General features: G+C 38.9%; 1 protein-coding gene and 1 pseudogene across 5 annotated transcripts in view; both read left to right on the forward strand.

The window, feature by feature from the left end:
- Positions 1-27,189, forward strand: part of LOC144376210 (zinc finger protein 519-like) — a 92,398-nt gene that overhangs the window by 29,300 nt on the left and 35,909 nt on the right. For 2 of the 5 annotated variants that reach the window (XM_078043076.1, XM_078043077.1), the window contains exon 1: positions 12,269-15,820. The exons of the other annotated variants lie outside the window; for them this stretch is intronic. In XM_078043076.1, coding sequence (XP_077899202.1) covers positions 15,776-15,820 — 45 coding nt within the window. In that variant the 5' untranslated portion in view covers positions 12,269-15,775. Of the gene's footprint in view, positions 1-12,268; positions 15,821-27,189 lie in introns of those variants that run through there. 5 annotated transcript variants of the gene reach the window in all.
- LOC101973909 (RNA-binding protein EWS pseudogene) lies at positions 22,993-25,281 on the forward strand (annotated as a pseudogene).

Raw genomic sequence — 27,189 nt, forward strand, 5'->3', positions numbered from 1 at the left:
TCTGGCTTGTGCATCTTAAACAGTAAATCTTTGACATGGTCATTGCACCCCAAGTTATTGTAACATTGCACTGGGATTGACATGTCTTTCCTCGTTATTCTTTTAGTGTTGGAAAGCCCTTGCACTCTGCCAGTCTTGCTAACATTGCACGCAGATGGGTTTCCACACTAGTGCCTTTGACATGGTCGTTGCACCCCAAGTTATTCTAACATTGCACTGGGTTCAACATGTCCTTCTTTTGTCTTTCTTCTAGTGCTGGAAAGCCCTTGCACTCTGCAGGTCTTGTTGCCATTGCACGCAGAAGGGTTTCCACACTGGTCTTTAGCTATGGCTTTAAAGCCCATGCCTTTCTCTCAGGGTGTCACCAACTTAATTGTGGTTGTCCTACAGAGGTAGTCCCAGCTACCCCCTTTTGTTCACCATCGTCACGATACAGGATGCGAGGCAAGGCACTGCACTTGAGTGATCCCACAGTGGACCGGAACCTCAAGGAGAGCATGTCCTATTGCATGCGGGTTTGACGTGTCCACGCCCCGCCCCACGAAAAAAGGCGTCGGCTGATATGGAGTCAGATCTGGGGAAGGGCCCTCCTTAGGACTGAGCCATACTATGCAGCCACTTCTGCACAGTGGGATAGGACCTCTACTCTCGCCTGTATTGTTTTAAGAAAACAGAAAGGGGGAACTGTGGTGAGCCGTTTCTGCCGCTTATGTAGATTATGGTCGCCATTACAAGATGGCGCTGACTCCGCTGTGGTATGTGACAAACAACTCCTTATTTGGGAGAGTTGGCGCATGGTTTTTCAGCACCCTATGAGAAAGTTCCACGTGGCAGCTTCGCATTGGGGCTTGAGATGCTATATTAAGGCTGGGAGGGGCATCCGAGGGATTATTAGAAGAAATATCAAGGGCCTGAATAAACCGCTGAAAGAAGATTCCCGAGTTGCGTCTTCCTTGCGGGCAAGGGGTCACGACACAGGGGTTTATGAGAAGTATCCTGGGTTAGTACTCATTCCTCTCAACTTAAAAATAAAAGAATAAAAAAACAAAAACAAAATTTTTACATCTGGTGAACTTTTTATTAAATGGGGATAATATGTTTGAGAAAAACTTCTGAAGCTTATAGCAAAGATTTAAAATAAACTTTGGATATGGCAGAGAACTGAAGTGAAAATAATCAAGGACAAGCAATATTTTTAAATTTTTTTTCCTCATTAGTTACCTGACAAGTACTCTTTCATAGCCACACATTTATATAAGCCATAAAAAATAAGAAGAGCCCTGACCCAAAGTTTTGATAATACATTCTGCATTTGGCTAGAGTAGGAGTAAAATCGCATTACCAAATTTCTGTACATGGATAAGGCTAAAGTACTACTGATATTTTGACACTAATTCTGTCTTTTGTAATAGATGAGGTTTATACAGCTGTTCAGTATCAAAAAATATTTTCAAATATATCAAACAGATATATTTCATTACTGTCATGATAAAAATGCAGCATGGCATGGAAACTGCAACAAAAACACTGTATTTATATCACAAAAGTTTTATAAATGGAGAATATGAAACATAAAACACTACGTAAAAAAGTGAGGAAGAGACTACATTAAGGCTATATATGTAATCTAAAATAAACAATACACTAAATATCCACTCTATAAATATTATCTGGGAGCGTGTGTACAAAACAACACAATACTTTTTGCATAAAGCAGAGAATTTGTGATAGACTCAAATTAAAAATAGTTTCACATCTGTGGCTGCTGTGTAGGGGCTCATATCAAAAAAGCAATGTTTGGGGCTCAAGCAGTTGAAATAAGATGTGAGGAACTTTTTTTTTACCATATGTTTTACTTTTATAATTTTTTTAGTCATACATGACAGCAGAATGTATTTTGACATATAATACATACTTGGAATGTACATACATGAATCATATTGTCTATTATATTTTGCTGCCCTTCCTATCTTCCCTACTCCTGCCCTCTTCTCCCATCCTTTCTCTTTATTCAATCTAATGTGACCCACTGCCACAGTCTGTCTGGGCACAAATAACCAAGCCACCACAAAAGCCTTGTAGGTTTAAACAGCAAGTCTTTATTCCCGAACTCTCACTGGCACTCTACACACACTTCTTGAGAACACACTCCCTCCACTGGGCTCACCTTGTCAATTCTCCATGAACGCCCCTGAGAACTCAATGGGAACTCCAAGTATTGGGCACCCAAGGCAGCAGGATCCGCCCTAATCCTGGATCCTGGAGCTGCCCTATTCCAGAGCAGCTCCAGGATCCAGGATTCATTCCCTCTAGCAAAATGCCAGGCATCATTCCAATTAAACTATGGCTCACAACAACAAACTTTATTTTTTTCTCATCACATCATATATGTATTCTGTACAACAAAGAGGTCTTCCTTCCATCTTCCGTGCAACTCCCCTTCTCCCTCTTTTTCCCTCCCACCTCTCTTCCCTATTTAGTGGTAGTCTTCTTCTCATGCTCTTCCTCCCTATCCTATTCTGAGTCACCCCCTTATATAGAGAAGACATTCAGCATTTGTTTTTTTAGGATTGGCTAATTTCCCTTAGCATAATCTGCTCTAATGCCATCCATTTGCCTGCAAATTCCATGATCTTATTTTTTAGTGTTGAGTAATATTCCATTGTGTATAAACGCCACATTTTTAATCCATTCATCTATTGAAGGGCATCTAGGTTGGTTACACATTCTAGCTATTGTGACTTGTGCTGTTATAAACATTGATGTGGCTGTGTCCCTATAGTATGTTCTTTTTAGGTCTTTTGTGTATAGTCTGAGAAGGGAAATAGCTGGGTCAAATATTGGTTCCATTTCCAGCCTACCAAGGAATCTCTATACTGCTTTCCAAATTGGCTGAACCAATTTGCAGTCCCACCAACAATGTATGAGTGCACCTCCCCCCCCTGCCGTGCATATTTGCCAGCAGTTATTGTTGTTCGACTTCATAATGGCTGCCATCCTAGAGTATTTTTAATTTTTTTTAATTTTTATTGTTGGTTGTTCAAAACGAGTAGTTTTAATTTGCATTTCTCTGATTGCTGGAGATGGTGAGCATTTTTTTAATGTATTTGTTGATTGAATATCCTCTTCTGAGAAGTTTCTGTTCAAGTCCTTGGCCCATTTGTTGATTGGGTTATTTGCCTTTTTGTTGTTTAACTTATTGGGTTCTTTGTATACTCTAGAGATTAGAGCTTTATCTGATGTTTGAGGGTAAAAATTTGTTCCCAGGGTGGAGGCTCTCTATTCACCATATGTGAGGAACTTTTGAGATGGGAGGCTTGCTACTTCTGAAGGCACCAATAGCCCATAACCAGCCTCATGCTTCTATCTCTCAGCCCCCAAAGTTATTAAATAGAAACTTTTTTATGCAGGTCAGACAAAGAAGGCACATCAACATCATTTGACTGATGTAAGAGCATATTCACAAACAAATGTTTTTGACCTTGAGTACATACATTGAGTCTGAGTGTTTATGACCTTGCCTACTTGTTAAAACATAGCCCTCTATAAGCTGTACTAACACAGTTGGTCTTTTTGAACTTTTTTGGCCTTAAATGCCTCATGGAATTGAGCATTCTACAACTTCTACTGTAAGAAGCAATGCTAACCTCACCATTTTTAGGGTGCATCACAGAATGCTGTTTATCTCTAATTCTTACAGACAAAAAAAATAATTTTGCTCTCTTAACATCTGGGTAAATTATTTTTTTAAGACCATCAGTTCTGCTTAACAGGTAAAATATTTTAAACTCGGATGCCTGGGCTGGCAATGCCAGTTGTTCACTGGAGCCATTGGCTACTGATGTTTCATTTTATGCATCATTTAATAACTGGACTTGAAGGCCTTTATCCTTCTTCTTCTCTAGAGACTCAACATCACAATGGGGAATGTTGATAGGTATTTTTAAAATACAGAGATCTTACTCTACTGGATGTATTTTGGATTCCCAGACCTCTTCATTATCTTGCAATTCCTTATTCTGGTAGTCTCTCATATACTTGCATCAGTTTTTGCTGTCAGATCTATAGAAACCATTAATCCCATGGCCAAAGCAGCTGCACATGGCTCATTTGACTACTTACCCAAATCATATATGCCACTGCTGCCACTTTTTTCTTTGGCCAGGGGCTGGGGCCTAGGCTTCAACACTTCATTGACACTTCAACTTGCAGGGTTTATGTTTTCCCACAGTGAGGTCAGAATCCTTATTTCTGCTTACAAGGAACTAATCCCATTATATCACAACTCTTCATAAGAGTCCACTGTAATAGGACTAAGTCAAATAAGTATTGTATGTTTCTTGTTGTCCATAGGTACCACCACTCCCCTAACAACCTCTATTAATCTATCAGTACTGAGATATCTCTCACCTGCAAATATCCTAAAGACTTTGCCAGTTGCTGTGTGGACGTTGAGAACCAGGATGTAAAATTCGGTTCTCTAGCAATTGAGAGATGTTAGGCAGAGTTGGTAGTGTAGTCATGCTTATACAAAAAAGCACAATAGCTCCCAGACAGTCCAGAGCCTTCAGCCCTTAGATTTCCTGCATCATTCCATAGGTCTTTTTATATATAGGACAGAAAACAAAAGTGAATGGTCAATATTTTATATAATAAACATATGCTCAAAAAAATGTTTATGACAATGAATTAATACACTAAATCAGGGTATTTATTACTTTAATAAATAATAATAGTAATAATAATAATAATAATAATAATAATAACAACAACCTGTTGGAAGCGTCAACAACAGAGTAACTATAGCCATGTTTGGCCTTTCCAATGATCCACACTTTTAGGATTCATCATCAAAAAATCTACACACCTGAAGTCTTCTGCAATGATCTATTAGCAAGGAAGTAAGAGCTCTGCATCCACAGGCCACAAAAAATATACTGTATTGTGATATGACTAGAACACAATCCCCCTGCCTAGGATTACTAAACGCGATCTCCAGGTGGTATCCTGACAAGCTCATTATTTTTTCAACGTATTATTGATCAACTGCTGTGTGGCTGAAACTAAAGATGTAATATGTTTTGAAGTAATACTGATATTATTTTGTTGATCCAGAATATACATACAGCACTGGGGATGTGGCTCAAGTGGTATCGCGCTCGCCTGGCATGCGTGCGGCTCAGGTTCAATTCTCAGCACCACATGCAAACATAGATGTTGTGTCTGCTGATAAATAATAAATATTAAAATTCTCTCTCTCTCTCTCTCCCTCTCTCACTCTCTCTTTAAAAAAATGTAAAAAAAAACAGAATATACATACAACTGAATATGGCAGAAATCCATTTCTTTGCTGCTGTTAACAAACCAAGTATCATGTGAGTTTGCAACACAACTTTTTGTGTTTGATATTTTTCTTTATTAGCTAGAGATAGAGCCTGCTTTGTATGATTTAACATTTGACTGTGTACTCTATCTTATTCACCAAGGATACTTCAAAAACAACAAAGAAAATACCTCATCCTTGTGAGTTTAAAATTTTATTTATCATATAGTCTTCTCATTAGCTTTAACCACACCTTAATTTTCCATAGGCTGTATGGTTTGAACCTAGTATCCTAATAATGCCAGTAGAAAAACCAGAAGTTCAAATATATTGACGAACCTTTTCAAATTAAATAAAAGTTTAGGTAGTATAAAATGTCTTGATAGAATCAGACTGTTGAATATAATAGATGATGTTACCTTCAATATACATTGAAATATTGGTTTCAATATTTAAACCTTAGAAAATAAGCCAGAATTAACAAAGGGGTTATTATAACAGCTGTTTCTCTGCTTAGCATTTCAATTTTGCCTGTTCATAAACCAGGAAACAAGAGCAAATATTGTAATGCATGTCTGTAATTTCAGTGACTCAAGAGGATGAGAAAGAAGGATTTTAAGTTCAAGGCTAGACTCAGCAACTCAGTGGGGCCTTAAGCATCTTAGTGAGAACTTGGCTTGTCTTTAAAAACAAATGGGCTAGAGATGTGATTTGTGATAAAGTGTTCTGAGCCCAGTTCTTGGTACAAAAAGAAATATTCTGCTTTTTTTGTGCCACTATCTAACTTCTAAGACAATAATGAAAGATTGGTAATTCATGTAGTCTAGAGGATGTGAGTTGTGGCTTTGGGGTCACATAGAATTGATCCTGAATTCCAGTAAAGTTGCTTAATATTGATGAGACCTTTCAAATATTCTTTCACACTGAACAACTATGTAAACCTCATTTATTACAAAAAGCAGAATGATACCAAGTGTCAACATATTAGGAATTCTTTAGCCCTATCTGTACACATAAAGTTGACAATGTGTTTTTACTCCTCTTGTAGCCAAAGTGCAGAGTATATTTCCCAAACTTTGTATCTGAGCTCTTATTTTTTGTGTGTGACTTATGTAAATCTGTGACTATGAATGTGTATTAGTCAGGAAACATTTTGATACTTTGGATTTGGTTTCATAACACTGTCATCTCCATGAGAATGATCCCACCTTAATTTATTTGATTCTGAGAAGAAGGGTGCTTTTTTGGCAACCATATCTCCCTTTGAAGTTCAGTAACCTTACCAACTATCACCTAAGGCAGTAAAAAGATCCCATATGAACCCAGCCTTAATTGATGATAAGCCCACACTTGAGACAATATTTTTTATATAGTTTCTTCTAATTCAGTGATAGATATCTAATTCACTAAACAGGATGAATGCAAGGATTCAATCACATGTGGAACAGAAGTTATGTGAAAAACATATTGTGCCTTATAGGTACTGGTTAAATTTTTATTAATTCAAATTTAAACATTAATTTCTTGACAGGTTTTATTGAATTATATGAAAATATGTGTAGACTTCTATGCCTTTAATCTTTGATGATATTCTCATAGTACCCCATACTAAAGAAGAAAATTGAAATCTAAACCCTGCATTAGGCTAAAGACAAAAATGCAAAATAAATTTTTTTTAAAAAAATTTTGAGACTCTAGTTTCTGGGTTACTGATGATCTGATGACCTAGAGTCTTCTATCCAGTGATACCAATCACTTTTGGTTAAAGTATGATATCTAAAATGAAAATAGATCTGTGCCCAGAATCCTGTGAGAACAGTATCCACTTTTGTACACTTCTGAGATGTAAATGGCTGCTCTTTCAAAGTGCAGAGTCTCTCCTGTTCTTTGGCCCTGAGAGAATGTTGTTTGGTATGTTTATTCCATAACCTATGACACAGAACTGAGTTGTCCATTTTTTTCATCTTGCTGAGGTCAGGGTATTTATAGATTTCAAACATGGAATATAGCTGTGGTGAACATAGATTTCCCTGAGAGGTCAAGAGGAAATTTTAGGATCAAGCTTGAAAAATACATTTATTTATTTGTCAATTTATATTTTTAAAAATAATAATGTTTTGGATATAGTGGTTTAAGTTATTAAATTGACTTAAGCTGTCCTTCTTAATTTTTATTATGAATACTAGAAATTTTTAAATTATACTAGTACATTATATTGTTTTTCCCTCTGGGAAAATATTAATGCCTTAGGACATTGCTTAGAAGTTTAAAATAAAATTTGCTTTCTCATAAGACCAGACAGCACAAAAGTTAAATGAAATTTTAAAGTAATCTTGATAAAATTTTTACTCATAAAAGTATATATTTTGGATGAATGGGAGATCTTGCCTCTTGGTTATATTTACCCCATTGGGCTACTCTCCACTGAAATTAAGTTTTCATCACATGAGAAGAACATCACATAATCTTTTACCATTCTCCCTCTCACTAATGTGTGGCTGTAGAGCTTAAGAGTGGTGAGGATAATACAAATGATGAGAAGTGATGAGATGTCATTCCAAGTCCTCATCAGCCTCCCCAGCTCAAGTGCATTTTTTATTGAGCTGGCTGTACATCTGTTTATTTGCTCTACTATTTATACTAAATTTTGCAGCTTTTTTTTACCCTTTTTAAAAAAATCCTTGTTATTTACCAACAGATATTCCCATGGCATCATTTACTCTAGGGCCAGAAACATCTGGTCTGGTTGTCTGCACCTTGGTCTTCTCACCCTATTATCTTTTTTTTTAAAGAGAGAGTGAGAGAGGGAGAAGGGGAGAGAGAGAGAGAATTTTTTTTAATATTTATTTTTTTTTAGTTATCGGTGGACACAACATCTTTTTTGTATGTGGTGCTGAGGATTGAACCCGGGCCACATGCACGTCAGGTGAGCATGCTACAGCTTGAGCCACATCCCAGCCCTCACCCTTCCCTCTTATTAGGCGAGGATAACCTGCCAGAGGCCTCACTCTGTTTATCAAGGTGAGGTGAAGTGATTTGTTTGTGTCTGAGGGCAATACTGCAGGGCTTCTCTAGGCATGCCAGGTGAGACTGCATGTTTCAAACTGAAGTTTTTAAAATGGAGTTTTTTTTAGCCCAGGCCTAAGGCCATCCTCACAATAGTAAATTTTCCAAAATTAAGGTTGTTTTTTTTTTTTTTGTTGTTGTTGTTGTTTGTTTCTTTAATGTATTTTTCCTCAATTGAATTTTTTTCTTTTTTTTTTTTTTGTACCAAGTATTTAACTCAGGGGCACTGTAACACATCCCCAATCCTTTTTTGTATTTATTTATAGAGAGGGTCTCACTTAGTTGCTTAGTGCCTTGCTTTTGCTGAGGGTAGATTTCAACTCATGATACCCATGTATAATTCTTCTTAGCCACAGGGGTTATGGCCTGTGCTACTAAGTTTGCTTTCAACTTAGTTTTTAAATATGTAAGACAACTTTATTAAAATTACATTAAGAAGCATTCCAAATATCCAAGCAAACTCCTTTGTCCTGGTGTGGCAGGAAATAAAAGTGGAACTGGACTTTAATTTAAATAACAAGTAAGTTCAATTGCAAGGGCTTAATTAGCACACAGATAATTAGAATGTTACAGGCCATAGCACTGTTGTACTTTTTTAAAATAATTTTTTTCTTAGTTGTAGATGAACAAAGTATCTTTATCTTTATTATTATTATTATTATTATTATTATTATTATTATTATTATTAATGTGGGTCCAGTATCAAACAGACTGCCTCATGCATACTAGCCAAGTACTTTAATATTGAGCAACAACCCTAAACCCTTACCTGGTATTTAGTTTAATATTTATTTATATTTTATTTATTTATATGTGGTGCTGAGAATTAAGCTCAGGGCTTATATATGCTAGGCAAGCACTGTACCACTGAGCCACACCTTCACCTCTTTCCTGGTACTTTTTAAATACCTGTTTTACATAAATTTTAATTAGTAACTTTAACCATTTTCGAATATCTGTTTGGATTAAATCAATAACCTAGAAATCGGTGAAGAAAAGTCTAGTTTTATATTAAACTCTGATTTTACTTCCTTTTTCTTCCCCAGACTCAGACACTTTATCACAGTGTCTGAATTAAGATTCCCCCTTGAGGAATTTACTGTATGTTTTACACATTCCAAACTCCAAAACTTACCTATTCCTTAGTTTTAGAAAAGTCTTACACAATTTGTCCAGAGGTACCAAAATCTCTTGGAGTACTCAGAAAAATCCATATCTGAGTCTTGCCTTTTAGGGAGCAGTTTGAATTATAAGTATGCAGTCTTTAAGGCAAGTAGATGGATGATCTGCAGCTGGAAGGAACCTTTTCATCAATACCTTGCATCTAAAGGCACTTCATTTGATTCCTTTTATTAGATACTGTGAATAAACCTACAATGAAAATGGAAGTGAAGTAATTTCTTTCACAAAAGTGTTCCAATTTTATTAGATATTTATCCAGAATTATAATTACTGGGTTATAGGGCATTTTTAAACCAAGAATTGCTATTTATTTTTATTTATTTAGGCACTTTACCACTGTGTTACATCCCTATTTTTTAACAAGATAGGATATCACTGAGTCACTTAAGCCATTGCCAAGTTTCTGAGGCTGCTCTTGCATTTAAGTTCCTCCTGTTTCATCCTGCCAAGCCACTGAAAGTACAGACATTCACAATAATACCCTGCTTCAAAATTTTTTATTAGTGGATTATATAGCATTTTTATTTTGAGCTCTTAAGAAACATGATAGGGGCTGGGAATGTGGATCATGCGGTAGTGTGTTTGCCTGGCATGCCTGCGGCACAGAGTTTTATCCTCAGCACCATGTATAAATAAAGATGTTGTGTCTGCCAAAAATTTAAATGAATAAATAAATATTAAAATTCTCTCTCTATCTCTCTCTCTCTCTCTCTCTCTCTCTCTCTCTCTCTCTCTCTCTCTCTCTCTCTCCCTCTCTCTCTCTTTTAAAAAAAGAACTATGAATTTTTTTTCAAAAGTATCTTTATTAACTTTATATTGTAACCAACATTTTTATCTATACATATACACCTATACTCTGGAGTCTCTACTATCTTTCAGATATTTGTCTAGTTTGGTGTGGTTTGGTGCTAGGAATTGAACTCCAGGGGTGCTTACCACTGAGTTAAGTCTCCAGTCCTTTTTTTTGGAGACAGGTGATATATCACTAATACCTCAATAAGTTGCTTATAGCCTTTCTATGTGGTTAAGGCTGTCTTTCAAATCACAATCCTCCTGACTTGCCTCTCCAGCCTCTAGTATATTTGCCACCACACCTAGCTCTTTCAGATTATTATAATAACCTTTTCAACAACACTTCCCAGGCTACAGAAAATATCTTTGACTGATGCATTTTATCCCTGTGGAAAGTTTATATGAAGTAGCCAATGTAAGACTATTCTGTAAAGATTTTTTGGAATAAACAGGAATCATCATTTTAACCTCCTTTCTGAACTGCTGTTTGGTATCATAGTTTATAAAAGTGCTGGGAAAAGAATGTAAATTCATCTGTTTGAAATCTGCAGAGATTTACATAAGCTCAACCACCTTTTGGTTCTAGAGTTTGGAACTTCAGGACATAGTAACTTAAATAAAATATGTTAAAGTTGAGATATTCAGTACACACATACACACACACACACACACACACACACACAAAGAACCTTCTAGGAGCAATTGGTAGTTCTGGCATTATTACTAGTGTATCAGGGAAATAGTAACATAAACAAAATGTGTTAAATTTGAAACATTCAATACAGACATACATACACCCACAAAAAAAACCAAAAAAACGTTTTCTAGGAGGAATTGGTAGTTCTGGCCTTGTTACTAGTGTATAAGGGTTGGGGCAGGATTCAGAAAGTGCTAAAATCTCACTCAAGCCAAGAGTAGTTTACTGGATTCCTCCCTATTTCACCTATAATACAAGCTAGAGTGAACTTCATCTGTAAGCAGCAGCAATCAGGAATTTATGCTGGCAGATTTTTTTTTTTAGATTAATTGACAGCTTTGATATTTGCGTATTTTTGTGTCTTGGTCACAGCTGATGAAACACTTGTGAAGGGTTTTATGGCTCCTAGATATCACCATTTTTTTGTATAATTTCTTTCATATTTCCTTTTTTTTATGGTTCTAGAGATTGAACCCAGGGTGTTGTGCATACAAGGCAAGCACTCTAAAAACTGAGCTACATCCTCAGCCCCTCTCTCACATTTCTGTTCACTAGAGGTGATGATAGTAATTGGGAATTTTGTTTCAAATATGGTACATTTCTTTAAACCAGACTAATATCCAGTGTATCTAAATCTCTCTACTCATTCATGATTTTGCCAAAGAGACACTCACAGTAGTTTTCTTTTTAAATGTATCTATAGATGGAGAGAGAATGTCTCATTTAAAATTCTGCTTTATTTTCAACATCGTTTTCTCATAATATTTGCTTTTTACAGTGTTGCTAAGGTTGCTAAGGTTCGCCTCACAACCTAAAGGGATTAGAGGTGTGTGCCATGGAACCTAGTTCTATTTTATTTTTATATTGAAATATATATTACTTTTTAAAATAAATTATTTTCAATATTAAGAAAGCATAGAATACCATTTTCCCCCACAAATAACCCCCTATTCTTTGGAAAAGATGTCAATTTTTTTTGGAAAAGATGTCAGTAGTATTACATGTATAATTTATTAATGTTTAAATGGCAAGTTTATTATGATGATGATGATGATGATGCTATGTATTAGTTACAAAACTTTATCTGTTCGTATTATTATAAGGTATATAGTCTTTTCTATAACTTATTATCATAAATCAGTGTGTATCAAAATGAAGTTTTGGTGTTTGGGAGGTGAGGGGAGGGATCATGGGGTTAGAAATGATGGTGGAATATGATGTATATTATTATATAAATACACGTATAAAGAAGTGAATTCATGTAAATATAATTTGTATAAAACCAGAGAAATGAAAAAATTACAGAAGGCTTTCCAGAAATAAAAAACGTAAACATATGTACAAATTGTAGATTCCTACAGGACACGGAGCATACAAAATCACAGTAGACCAACGCCAAGACACATTGTTATGAAGATATTCAATATACAGAACAAAGATAATATATTAATAGCTACAAGAGAAAGGAGTCAGATTACATTCAGGGGTAAACCAATAAGGGTATCAACGGATTTTTCATCACAGATGCAGAAAGCGAGAAGATCCTGGAACAACGTATTTCAAACACTAAAAGACAATGGATGCCAGCCAAGAATTTTGTATCCAGCAAAATTAAGCTTCAGGTACGACAACAAAATAAAAATCTTTCATGATAAACAAAAGTTAAAAAAATTTGCAGCCAGAAAACCAGCATTGCAAAGAATCTTGAGCAAAACACTACACGAGGAAGAAATGAAAAAACAATAACCAAAACCATCAATGGGAAGTGACTCAGTAAAGACAGAGGGTGTGTGGGGGGGGAGCTAATCATGGAGAAACAAACTAAATTTAAAAAAATAAATAATCAACCATAGCTGGAAGTACAAACCATATATCAATAGTAACTCTAAATGTTAATGGCTTAAACTCTCCAATAAAGTGACATAGGCTGGTAACATGGATTGAAAAAACAAATCCAACAATATGCTGCCTCCAGGAGACACATCTGATTGGAAAAGACATACACAGGCTAAAGTTGAAAGGTTGGGAAAGAATATACCACACACACGGTCCTTGTAAGTAAGCAAGGGTGGCCATCCTCATATCGAATAAAATCGACTTCAAAACTAAGTTAATCAAAAGGAATAAGGAAGGACATTATATACTGTCACGACCCCCTTGCCCGCAAGGAAGATGCGACTCAGGAATCTTCTTTCAGCAGTTTATTCAGGCCCTTGATATTCTTCTAATAATTCTTCTACTACTCCCTCGGATGCCCCTCCCAGCCTTAATAAAGCACCGCGAACCCCAATGCAAAGCTGCCACGTGTACCCTTCTCACAGGGTGCTAGAAAATGACACGACAACTTTCTCTGATAAGGAGCTGGGAACACGCCAACTCTCTTTGATATGGAGTTGTCCTTCACAGACCACAACGGAGCCAGCGCCATCATGTAATGGCGACCACAGTCCGCAGGAAAGGCTCACCACAGCTCCCCCTTTTTGTTTCACTAAGACAATACAGGCGAGAGTAGAGGTCCTATCCCACTGTGCAAAAGTGGCTGCATAGTATGGGCCAGCCCCAGGGGGCGCCTTCCCCAGATCGGACACCATATCAGCCGACGCCTTTTTTCGTGGGGCGGGGCAGAGACACGTCAAACCCGCATGCAATAGGACATGCTCCCCTTGAGGTCCCTCTTCTCAATGGATCACTCAAGTGCAGTGCTTGCCTCGCATCCTGTATCGTGACGATGGTGAGTAAGAGGGAATAGCTGAGGTTGAACTGTGGCCATGCAGAAGTACAACTACAAACAAGTTGGCAGCACCCTGAAAGAAAGGCACGGACTTTAAAGTGACAGATAAAGACCAGTGTGGAAACCCTTCTGCGTGCAATGGCAACAAGACCTACAGAGTGCAAGGGCTTTCCAGCACTAAAAGAAAGACAAAAGAAGGACATGTCGAACCCAGTGCAATGTTATAAGAACTTGGGGTGCAATGACCATGTCAAAGATTTACTGTTTAAGATGCGCAAGCCAGACTTGAGGTGAGTTGCCATGTTCTAAAGCAGCAAGAGCTTGTATGATCATACCCTTATCTTGAGCACTGCGAGCTTTAAGGTGACAGAGAAACCACAAACAGAGGAACATACCAAAACAACACAGTGCACCAAAAATGCCTACTCCCACCCACTCCTTGAAAAAGGAAAAAGCAGAAGATATCCAATTGGTGAATTGACCCAGAGTCACGGGATCGACACGGGTACTATTCAAGACAGCTATCTGGGTTAGTTGAGACTGGATCATGTCTTCCGCTTCCATGGACCAATTCCCGGCCAGATATCCACCAATGATGTGGGAAGCATTCCTGGAATCATTAAATCTGACAGAGGTTATACATAAATGTGCACGTTGGTCAATGCAGCCTAAAAGTACTAGGTCAGCCAATTCCTCTACCTGAGCTTGAAGAAAATCTATTCTTTGATTGGCAGCTAAAATCCCTGACAAAATATGTTGATTAATTGCATTTTGCGATTCAAGTATAGTGGACGTTTGTTGAACAACTTGATTAATGGTGGCAGCAGTTTGTACTTGACTGGCCATGGCTACTCCGGCCGTAACTGCTGCAGCAGCAGATGCCGCCACGGCTGTCACTATAGCTGCTGTGATTCCAAAATCTCTGCAGACTCTAAGTAGCTCTACAATAGGAAATTTGTCTGGATCCGCAGTGACTGGGATTGGGACAAAAGTTGGAATTTTCATAATCACTGCTACAGTCCAAGAACCATTCCAACACTCAGATAAGAAACAGGTAATATTAGAACAATCCAGCATCTCCAATGAGGTGTTATTAGCTAAAAGGAACAGGAACGGGGATTGGATACAGACCATTGCAATAGGCAATGTGGCACTATGTAACAGAGAGTTGAACGAAACAGATGTAAGCCTATTACCTCGTTCACTCTCCTTAGTAGTGCCAGAAACATTAGCCAGCCAACTTTTGGCTCCTAGTAATTGAGTCAATGTAGAAATATCAGCTGAAGCCCCCTTCTCATTGGAAATGAGCCATTGAAACCAGGACCAACCTGTTCCTGTAGAGGAGTTGGCATTGTTGTTAAAGTTATAAACATATCTCTTCAGAGGGGGGGAAAAGGAGAAACCTTTAGCAACTTGATGTTTCTCCCAAGAATGATCCTGACAAGGTGTAAATGTTGGGGGAAAACCAAAATTAGGGGTACAGTAAGGAGAGGCCTTGAAATGAGTGGCATTGCAAGTACTATTAGAAGAAGGAGGCATTGGGATTAGTACCTCGGAGATAATAGCTAAAGTAGTTATGTTTAAAACAGAGCTAGTTGCAGGGGTCCCTGAGCCTGATTGCTTCCCTGAAACTACTTGGCTCAATACAGCACTGAGAATGCTCCCTGAGACTCGACTGGACCGCAATGGGTCCTCCCAGTTAGTCAAATTTTTGGTCTTAAGGCTAATACAATTAGTGTTCCCAAGGCTGAAACAAAAAACTCCTGTGAGATTAACTTGAGACTGATTAAAAATATTTTCCATGTCCCCTCTAGGAGAGGTACAAGGAGCAGACATCTCACATGAGGTAGAAAAAAGAGTGGGGAGGACACTAGAATTACTATGAACTGGCATTGGCATTGGCCATGCCCGTGCCACTGCCCACAACTGCATTGGTGTCATCTGTACCGTTGGTACCAGCATCAGAGCCAGAGCACTCATCAGAATGAAGCTCCTCATCATGGGACTGTTGTGGCACCTCCTGCTGCTGGTTAGTAGATCTCGAGACTCTTCTTGTCAGGCGTTCAGGGATCCACAGCGGCTCCGTGCGATCCTGGGGGAAAACACATACAGATCCTCGTGCCCATGTCAGCACGGGGTCAGGGCCGTTCCATTGGCCCGTAAGAACATCCTTCCACTTAACATAGCCAGTCACAGAGGGCTGAGGGGACACATGTCTATCGGCCGCAGAGCGGCCATGAATATCCAAATTCAAAAAATTAATGGTAAAAAGAGCTAAGGACAGGCGTTCTTTAGGAGTGTGGTCAACTCCTATTCCCCCTTTTTGTTTTTCTAAGGTTTCTTTTAAGGTGCGGTGGGCACGTTCAACAATGCCTTGCCCTTGAGGATTGTAAGGCAACCCATGAGCAAGTTGTACTCCCATAGTAGAACAAAAAGATGTAAACTGTCTGCCAGTATAAGCAGGTCCATTATCAGTCTTAAGGGATGCAGGTGCACCCCATGCTGCCCATGCCTCTAAGCAATGAGTAATGACATTACGTGCCTTTTCTCCCGATAAAGCAGAAGCATGAATAATTCCAGAGTATGTGTCAACAGAAACATGTACATATTTGAGGTTACCAAAGTCAGGCACGTGAGTTACGTCCATTTGTCAGACAACCAATGGCTTCAATCCTCGTGGGTTTACACCATAAGTAGGAGGATGAAGAAATGTGACACAATGGGGACATTGTAATACTATCTGACGAGCATCCGCACTGGAGATGCAAAAACGTCTGCGCAGTGTCATAGCATTGACATGAAAGTTGTGATGAAACAATTTAGCTTCTAAGGAGGAGGCCAAGCATACCAACTGGCTTCTAGTTGCCGAGTCAGCACAGGCATTACCCTGTGATAACGGGCCAGGAAGAGAGGTGTGAGCCCGAATGTGCATTGGATAGAAAGGGGCAGTACGGCTACGGATAAGCTGTTGAAGCTGATTAAATTAAGGAGATACATTATGGGTGTCACTAATAGCTCCTACAGCCTCCAGAATTTTGAGTGCCTGCACCACATAGATGGAGTCCGAAATGAGATTGAAAGAAAAAGAACACTGTTTAAAAACTTTAATGACAATTTGTAGTTCTACCCAGTGTGGATTTTTAGGAGCAAATTGACTTTGGACAGGGGGAGAGTCATTAATCACATAAGCTCCCATTCCAGACTTAGAGCCATCAGTAAAAATGTTAACAGCCCCCGGAATTGGAGTGGGTGAAGTTACTTTAGGGAAAATGATAGGATGTTCTTTAACAAAATGGAGTAATGGATGAGAAGGGTAATGATTATTAATATCCCCTTGAAACGAGCAACATAAAATAGCCCAGTTGTCTAGAGTAGCACACAAAACATTAATTTGAACTTTAGAATAGGGTATGATAAGAGAAGAAGGTGCTTGTCCAAAAAATTGAATGCTCTGTTGAATCCCTCTAAGTGCTAATGCTGCAACAGCATCAGGATAGTATTCTAAAGATTTTCCTGGGGATACATGTGGGTGGATCCATAGTAAAGGCCCATTTTGCCACAGTACTCCAGTAGGCTGCCGCATAGTGGCAAGCACACATAACTGGAAAGGTTTATCACTCTGGAGCCTGCATAGAGTAACATGTTGTATAGCTTCTTCTACTTTTATAAGGGCCGCTCTGGCCTCTTTAGTGAGGGTAGGAGGGGAAGTAAGATCTGGATCACCCTTAAGAATAGCATACAAAGGCTGGAGCACGATATTAGGAATATGTAAATAACCTCTTATCCAATTAATATCTCCCAACAGTTTTTGAAAATCATTTAGAGTTTGGAGATCTTGAGTTCTTATAGTAACTTTTTGTGGTTTTAATATGTCACATCCAATCGTCGCTCCCAAATACTGAATAGAATCCCCTGTTTGAACCTTTTCAGGTGCAATATGTAATCCATATTGAGCTAACAACTTCACCAGGTCTTTATAGGCCTCATTAACTGACTGCTCTAATTTGGCTGCCAATAATACATCATCCATATAATGAATAATCTTGATGGAAGCATATTTTTGTCTGAGAGGTGCGAGTGCCTTCCCTACATACATCTGACAAATCGTAGGACTGTTAGACGTTCCCTGTGGTAAAACAACCCACTCAAACCTTTGATCTGGTTCCTCGTGATTACACGAGGGAAGGGTGAAGGCAAAACGCTGTGAGTCTTTAGGATGCAAAGGAATAGAAAAGAAACAGTCTTTAATGTCAATAGCAATGATATGCCAGCCCTAAGGAACAGAGGAAAGCAGCGGCATCCACCATCCTTGCTACAAAATCTGAAAAGGGTTCTGTAGGGCCTTGTATAATTTTAGTCAGGTTACCAGACACCTCTCCTCTATTTGGAAGTGATTTCCATGCCCGAATGCAAATATTATTAATTTGGTCATATGCTTCAAGAGGAAATCCTGTCTGTTTATTAGCAAATCTCCCTTGCCCCAAAAGCATGTCTTTGTCCCAATGGGGGTGTCCTGCTGCATGATTTTGGGCGGCCTGCTCTGCTGCGCCCTCTAGCACAAATGCTCTCCAGTCCAAATATTTGCCTGGGGAGACGCAAGCCCGAACGAGGCTAACCCAATCAGAGGGAGTCATGCAGTATCTGGACAGATTCTCTACCTGAGTTAGTGTAAAAGCGGCATCGACCCCATAAGTGCGCACAGACTCTGCCAGGGTCTTTACAATTTTGAAATCCAAAAGCTCATGAAATCTTCCCCTATTATCATCCTGAAAAACTGGATAAGCAAGACCCATCTCAGCGTTAACAGCCCTCCATGTGTGGGCGTGGAAACTTCGTCCCAAAACACCCCCGCCATACGGAGGCGGATCGGGAGGCCGTCCGTTCTTGAGCCCTTGCTTATCTCTGTTCCCTGTACCTAAACTCCCTAGCTGCCGGGACAGCGTTTCCAGCTCCTTTTCTTCATTATCTTCTACCTCTGACCCACTTTCGCATGGGGGCGTACGCAGCACACTGAGATCTGGATACAGTCTCCTCCCGTTCTCCATGCCTCGCACACTCCCCTCTTCCTGAGACACTTCACCCTCTGTTGTTTCTGATTTTTCCTCATGTAATTGTTCTAAAACTTCTTGCCCTTTAACAAGCGCTTCTTGGCATCTGCTATCCGTAAGGCAACTACGGACCATCTTCCAGAGGGGTATCACCCCGCCCTCTAACATGCCTTGCTCACGAGCAAAATCAAGGTCTTTGCCTAATTTATCCCAGCTGGGTGTAGTGAGGCTGCCTGAAAATGCAAACCACGGTGCAGCTGTATCTACCCTCTGTAAAAATCTCTCTAAGGTACTGCGTTTCACCTCCAGTCCCTTGGAACGTAAAATGCCATCTAGGGCCAGAAGAAGTGGACTTGAATTCACGGCACCCATGACGCAACACAAGAAAACACAGAAATTGAAAGTGAAAATACACAAAAACAAAACGAAAATACACAGAAGTCAAAACAAAAATACAGAGTGCAATTGCTATGAGATGTAACGCCCTCTCTTTATTTACAGAGGAGCAGGTACCTTTTAACGCTCCCTCTTTATGTATAGAGGAGCCTCCGCTTTTTAACAGCGGGTCCCACCTTACCTGGGACTTACCGGCACGCCTCCCTGACTGCTGAAAGTTCTGGTTCCTGGGTTTTTCTTTTTTCTTTTTTCTTTTCTCCCGGGTCTCGGCACCACTGTCACGACCCCCTTGCCCGCAAGGAAGACGCGACTCAGGAATCTTCTTTCAGCAGTTTATTCAGGCTCTTGATATTCTTCTAATAATTCTTCTAATCCCCGGAATAATAATTGGATGCCCCTCCCAGCCTTAATAAAGCACCGCAAACCCCAATGCAAAGCTGCCACGTGTACCCTTCTCACAGGGTGCTAGAAAATGACACGCCAACTTTCTCTGATAAGGAGCTGGGAACACGCCAACTCTCTTTGATATGGAGTTGTCCTTCACAGACCACAACGGAGCCAGCGCCATCATGTAATGGCGACCACAGTCCGCAGGAACGGCTCACCACAATATACTATTAAAAGGAACCATTAACCAACAAGACATATCAATTATCAATATTTATGCACCAAATAATGGTGCTGCGACATTCACAAAACAAATTCTCCTCTAGTTCAAGAATCAAATAGACCACAACACAATAATTATTGGTGACTTAAACACACCTCTCTTACCATTGGACAGATCCTCCAAACAAAAGTTAAATATAGAAATTATAGAACTCAATATCAGAATCAATAACCTAGACTAAACTGACATATATAGAATATATCAACCATCATCAAGTGGATATACTTTTTTTCTCACCAGCACATGAATCCTTCTGAAAAATAGACCATATATTATGCCATAGGGAAACCCTTAGTAAATATAAAGGGGTGGAGATAATACAAAGCATTGTATCTGATCATAATGGAATGAAACTGGAAATCACTGATAAAAGAAGGAAGGAAAACTCCTACATCACATGGAAAATGAACAATATGTTACTGAATGATCAATGGGTTACAGAAGACATAAAAAAGAAAATAAAAAAATTCTTACAGATAAAGGAAAATACAGACACAACATATCAGAATCTATGGGACACAATGAAAGCAGTTTTAAGAGGGAAATTCATCGCCTGGAAGTCATTCGTCAAAAGAAGGGAAAAGCAACAAATAAATGAGCTCACACTTCATCTCAAAGCCCTAGAAAAGAAGAGCAAAACAACAGAAAATTTAGCAGAAGGCAAAAAATAATTAAAATCAGAGTGGAAATCAATGAAATTAAAACAAAGAAACTATTGAAAAAATTAACAAAACTAAAAAAAAAATAGATTGACAGACCCTTAGCCATGCTAATGAAGAGAAGAAGAGAGAGAACTCAAATTACTAACATACGGGATGAAAAAGGCAATATCACAACAGATGCTACAGAAATACAGAAGACAATTAGAAATTATTTTGAAAAAAAAAACCTATATTCCAATAAAATAGAAGGTAGTGAAGACATCGATAAATTTCTTAAATCATATGATTTGCCCAGACTGAGTCAGGAGGATACACACAATTTGAACATACCAATATCAATGGATGAAATTGAAGAAGCAATCAAAAGACTACAAACCAGGAAAAGCCCAGGACCAGATGGGTTTATAGCGGAATTTTACAAAACCTTTAAAGAAGAATTAATACCAATACTTTTCAAGTTATTTCAGGAAACAGAAAAAGAGGGAGCACTCCCAAATTCATTCTATGAGGCCAACATTACACTGATTTCGAAACCAGAAATAGACACCTCAAAGAAAGAAAACTACAGACCAATATCCCTAATGAACCTAGATGAAAAAATCCTCAATAAATATCTCTGAAATCAAGATACAAAGGCACAGAGAAAAAAATTGTTCACCATAATCAAGTAGGATTCATCCCTGGGATGCAAGGATGGTTCAATATACAAAAATCAATAAATGTTATTCACCACATCAATAGACTTAAAGATAAGAACCATATGATCATGTCAATAGATGCAGAAAAAGCATTCAACAATGTACAGGATCCCTTTATGTTCAAAACCTTAGAAAAACTAGGGATAACAGAAACTTATCTCAACATTGGTAAAGCCTCAGGCTAGCATCATTCTGAATGGGGAAAAATTGAAGGCATTCTCTCTAAAATCTGGAACAAGACAGGGATGCCCTCTATCACCACTTCTATTCAACAGAGTTCTTGAAACACTGGCCAGAGCAATTAGACAGACAAAAGAAATTAAAGGCATAAAAATAGGAAAAGAAGAACTTATATTTTCACTATTTGCGGACAACATGATTCTATACCTAGAAGACCCAAAACGGTCTACAAAAAAACTACTAGAACTAATAAATGAATTCAGCAAAGTGGCAGGATATAAAATCAACATGCATAAATCAAAGGCATTTCTGTATATCAGTGACAAAACCTCTGAAACAGAAATGAGGAAAAACACCCCATTCACAATATCCTCAAAAAAAATAAAATACTTGGGAATCAACTTAACAAAAGAGGTAAAAGATTTATACAATGAAATCTACAGAATCCTAATGAGAGAAATAGAAGATCTTAAAAGATGGAAAAACATACCCTGTTCATTGATAGAAAGAACTGACATCATCAAAATGGCAATATTACCCAAAGTTCTCTATAGGTTTACTGCAATGCCAATCAAAATCCTAATGGCATTTCTTGTAGAAATAGAGAAAGCAATCAGGAAATTCATATGGAAAAATAAAATACCCAGAATAGCAAAAGCAACTCTAAGCAGGAAGTGTGAATCAGATGGTATAGCGATACCAGATTTCAAACCATACTACAGAGCAATAGTAACAAAAACAGTCAGAGAAATGCAAATCAAAACTACCCTAAGATATCATCTCACTCCAGTAAGATTGGCAGCCATTATGAAGTCTAACAACAACAAGTGCTGTCGAGGATGTGGGGAAAAGGGTACACTTGTACATTGCTGGTGGGACTGCAAATTGGTGCGGCCAATTTGGAAAGCAGTATGGATATTCCTGGGAAAGCTGAGAATGGAATCACCATTTGACCCAGCTATCCCCCTTCTCGGACTATTCTGTGAAGACCTTAAAAGTGCGTACTATAGGGATACTGCTACATACTGCTACATCGATGTTCACAGCAGCACAGTTCACAATAGCTAGACTGTGGAACCAACCTAGATGCCCTTCAATAGATGAATGGATAAAAAATGTGGGATTTATACATAATGGAGTATTACGCAGCACTAAAAAATGACAAAATCATGGAATTTGCAAGAAAATAGATGGCACTAGAGCTGGTTATGCTAAGAGAAGCTATCCAATCCATAAAAAACAAATGCCAAATGTCATCTTTGATATAAGGAGAGCAAGTAAGAAAAGAATAGGGAGGAAGAGCATGAGAAGAAGATCACCATTAAACAGAGTCGAGAGAAGGGAGAGAAAGAGGGAAAGAAGAGAAATTGCATGGTAAAGGAGACTCTCATTGTTATACATAATTACATATAAGAGGAAGTGAGGGAAAAGGGGAAAAACAAGAGAGAGAAATGAATAACAGTAGATGGGGTTGAGATAGAAGATGGGAGGAGAGGGGAGGGGAGGTAAGGGGGATAGTGGAGGATAGCCAGGGCAGCAGAATACAATAGACACTAGGTAGTATGTAAAAAAGTGGATGTAGAATGGATGTGAATCTGCAATATGTATATGGGGTAAAAATGGGAGTTCATAATCTGCTTGAATCAAATGTATGAAATATGATATGTCTGAGAGAACGAGGAGGAAGGAGAGAAAATGGCGTCCACAGATTACAGTACCTACAGCCAAGTTGCAGCCCAGCAGGGATACAGTGCTTACACTGCCCAACCAACTCAAGAATATGCACAGACCACCCAGGCATATGGGCAACAAAGCTATGGAACTTTGGACAGCCTACTGGCGTCAGCTATACCCAGGCTCAGACCACTGTCACCTATGGGCAGACTGCATATGCAACTTCTTATGGAAAGCCTCCCACTGGTTATACTACCCCATCTGCCCCCCAGGCATACAGACAGCCTGTCCAGGGTACGGCACTGGTGCTTATGACACCACCACCGCTACTGTCACCACCACCCAGGCCACTTTGCAGCCCAGTCTGCATATGGGACTCAGCCTGCTTACCCTGGCTATGGGCAACAGCCAGCAGCCACTGCACCTGCAAGACCACAGGATGGTAACAAGCCCACTGAGACTAGTCAACCTCAGTCTAGCACAGGGGGTTATAAGCAGCCTAGCCTAGGATACGGACAGAGTAACTACAGTTATCCCCAGGTTCCTGGGAGCTACCCCATGCAGCCAGTTACCGCGCCTCCATCCTATCCTCCTACCAGCTATTCCTCTACACAGCCGACTAGTTATGATCAGAGCAGTTACTCTCAGCAGAACACCTATGGGCAACCGAGCAGCTATGGACAGCAGAGTAGCTATGGTCAACAAAGCAGCTATGGGCAGCAGCCTCCCACTAGTTACCCCCCCCCCCGACTGGATCCTATAGCCAGGCTCCAAGTCAATGTAGCCAACAAAGCAGCAGCTACGCACAGAAGAGTTCATTCCGACAGGACCACCCCAGTAGCATGGGTGTTTATGGGCAGGAGTCTGGAGGATTTTCCTGACCAGGAGAGAACCGGAGCATGAGTGGCCCTGGTAACCAGGGCAGGGGAAGAGGGGGATTTGATCGTGGAGGCATGAGCAGAGGTGGGCGGAGAGGAGGATGCGGTGGAATGGGCAGCGCTGGAGAGCGAGGTGGCTTCAATAAGCCTGGAGGACCCATGGATGAAGGACCAGATCTTGATCTAGGCCCTCCAGTAGATCCTGATGAAGACTCTGACAACTGTGCAGTTTATGTGAAAGGATTAAATGACAGTGTGACTCTTGATGATCTGTCAGATTTCTTTAAGCAGTGTGGGGTTGTTAAGATGAATAAGAGAACTGGGCAACCCATGATCCACATCTACCTGGACAAAGAAACAGGAAAGGACAAAGGTGATGCCACAGTGTCCTATGAAGACCCGCCAACTGCCAAGGCTGCTGTGGAGTGGTTTGATGGAAAAGATTTTCAAAGAAGCAAACTAAAAGTCACTCTTGCTTGAAAGAAGCCTCCCATTAACAGCTTGCGGGGTGGCAAGCCACCTCTTGAGGGCAGAGGGATGCCACCACCACTCCGTGGAGGTCCAGGTGGCCCAGGAGGTCCTGGGCAACCCATGGGTCGCATGGGAGGCCGTGGAGGAGACAGAGGAGGTTTTCCCCCAAGAGGGCCACGGAGTTCCACAGGGAATCCCTCTGGAGGAGGAAACGTCCAGCACCGAGCTGGGGACTGGCAATGTCCCAATCCGGGTTGTGGAAACCAGAACTTCGCCTGGAGAACAGAATGCAACGAGTGTAAGGCCCGAAGCCTGAGGGCTTTCTCCCACCACCTTTCCCACCCCCCGGGTGGTGACCTTGGAAGAGGTGGCCCTGGTGGTATGCGAGGAGGAAGAGGTGGCCTCATGGACCGTGGCGGTCCTGGAGGAATGTTCAGGGGTGGCCGTGGTGGAGACGGGTGGCTTCCATGATGGTCGTGGCATGGACCAAGGTGGCTTTGGCGGAGGAAGTGGAGGTGGTCCAGGGGGTCTCCCTGGACCTTTAATGAAGCAGATGGGAGAAAGAAGAGGTGGACATGGAGGACCTGGAAAAATGGATAAAGGCGAGCACCGTCAGGAACGCAGAGATCGGCCCTACTAGAAACAGACCACACAGAGCTGCATTGACTACCAGATTTATTTTTTAAACCAGAAAATGTTTTAAATTTATAATTCCATATTTATAATGTTGGCCACAACATTATGATTATTCCTTGTCTGAACTTTAGTATTTTTCACCATTTGTGAAGAAACATTAAAACAAGTTAAATGGTAGTGTGCTGAGTTTTTTTTCCTTCCTTTAAAAATGGTTGTTTAACTAAGATTTAACAATGGGAACCCCTGTGAGCATGCTCAGTATCAATGTGGAGAACCAAGAAGGCCTCTAACTAACAATGTTGATGGTTGTGATTTTTTTTAATAAAATTCCAAATGTTTTTTTAAAAAAGAAATATGTCAAGAGCTTTGTAATGTTTTGAACAACTAATAATTAAAAAAAAATAAAAAAGATATCTCAAATATCAAGGGAGTTTAGGAGTTAGAAATTTTTTCTTTCAGTATCTAGGTAGTAAAACAGGACAAAAGAGAAAATGTGAAGCATAAATATATTAAGTAATATGCAAAACAGTCACCAAAATATTTATTACAGAAAAATCATGTCTGCACAAATGGTTCAAAAGAAGCCGTCTTTTTGTCAGGAGGAAGCATTTAGACAGGAATGGAAGTTTTGTTTCTCTTTTTAAGTAGTTTTACTCCTAGTGAATAATTTTTACACTATTTCTGCATCTTACTGGTTGGAACTAATTATAATTTATATATCTGTGGAAAAAGTACTGAATGCAGAAAAATATTATTGCTCATGTTCAAATCACCTCCATTATTTGATCTTTCCCTTTTTAAACCAAAAATCTGCATAAAACCATCTCTTAATAAATATCTCTATCTCTGTATATTAGCAGCAACTGAGTTATAAAATTTGGTATGATAACTTGTCTCTTCATGTACATAAAGACCATGAATTTGCTACTTAGCTCTTAGGTATAATTTTCTATGATGTTCTGTAGTTATTTATGTCTCTCTGCCAAGTTTTATACCAAGCTATTAGTATGTGCCTTAATTACTCTATGTAGCAATGTAGAATTTATGTCTTATTTGTGACACTTTGGTCCCAGAACTGTGTCTAAATAAAAATATGTACAGAATGATTATCCAGAAAAAAAATCTAATATTATATTTTATTTTATATTTATTTATATATTTATGTATACATATTGTTATTATTTAGAAACAACCTTTGGTCTGAAACTACAGTGATACTAATGTATTTTAGCTGGAATTGGTTGAGAGAAATAAACTAAAAAGACTTTTCTCTGTGTTGTTTGGTGATTTCTGCAACCTCAGGAACCTAGTGAATAAATAAGTAACCCTTTAGTTTGAGGCAGAACCACCAAAATAGATGATGTTTTGCTTCTGTTTTCTATCTTGATTATTAGAAACATACCTTTAAATTTACATGGAACACTTTTGGAATTCTATTCTGTTCTTCAAAAAAATCAATGAAAGTGAAAAATAATGCAGCAAAGATAGATAATTAATTTCAAACAATTCATTTCTTAAAATAATTTTTTTTTCAAATCACCAAAAATTCTGAAAAGTTAGAAAAGTTAAAAGCTTTAGAAACATCCTATGAAAATTTCTCTTTTGCTCAGGACAGTAGACTATATCTCCAACTCATTCTTCTCTAGAATTGGACTCTGTGCAAATATGAAAAAAAAGGTGCTAAGATGCCCCACATGGCTTATAAGTTTTAAAATCCTGAAAGGAGCTCAAATCTGCCATTTTTCTACTTTACAAAATACAAAATCTTAAATTTGTATACTTAACAAACATTTGCATAAGTGTAATTCAAAATGACCTAAAAAAAAATGGAAAAAATTGTTGAAGGACTGACCCACTGAACATGAGGGATTTATAATATTGAATCCCTTATATTAAATGTCTTTTTATCATTGTCAAAATTTTCCATGTTTATATTCTCAATATATTAATCAAAATTTTTATGCATTTAATAAGAAATATCTAATATCCTATTTTATTCAGTCCATTAAAAATTAGTAGTAATTAATATTAATAATTTAATTCTTATACTTGTTAAAGTATGAAACATATACTTTAAACGCTATG

Source organism: Ictidomys tridecemlineatus, chromosome 3 (genome assembly GCF_052094955.1).
Source record: "Ictidomys tridecemlineatus isolate mIctTri1 chromosome 3, mIctTri1.hap1, whole genome shotgun sequence".
NCBI lineage: Eukaryota > Metazoa > Chordata > Mammalia > Rodentia > Sciuridae > Ictidomys > Ictidomys tridecemlineatus.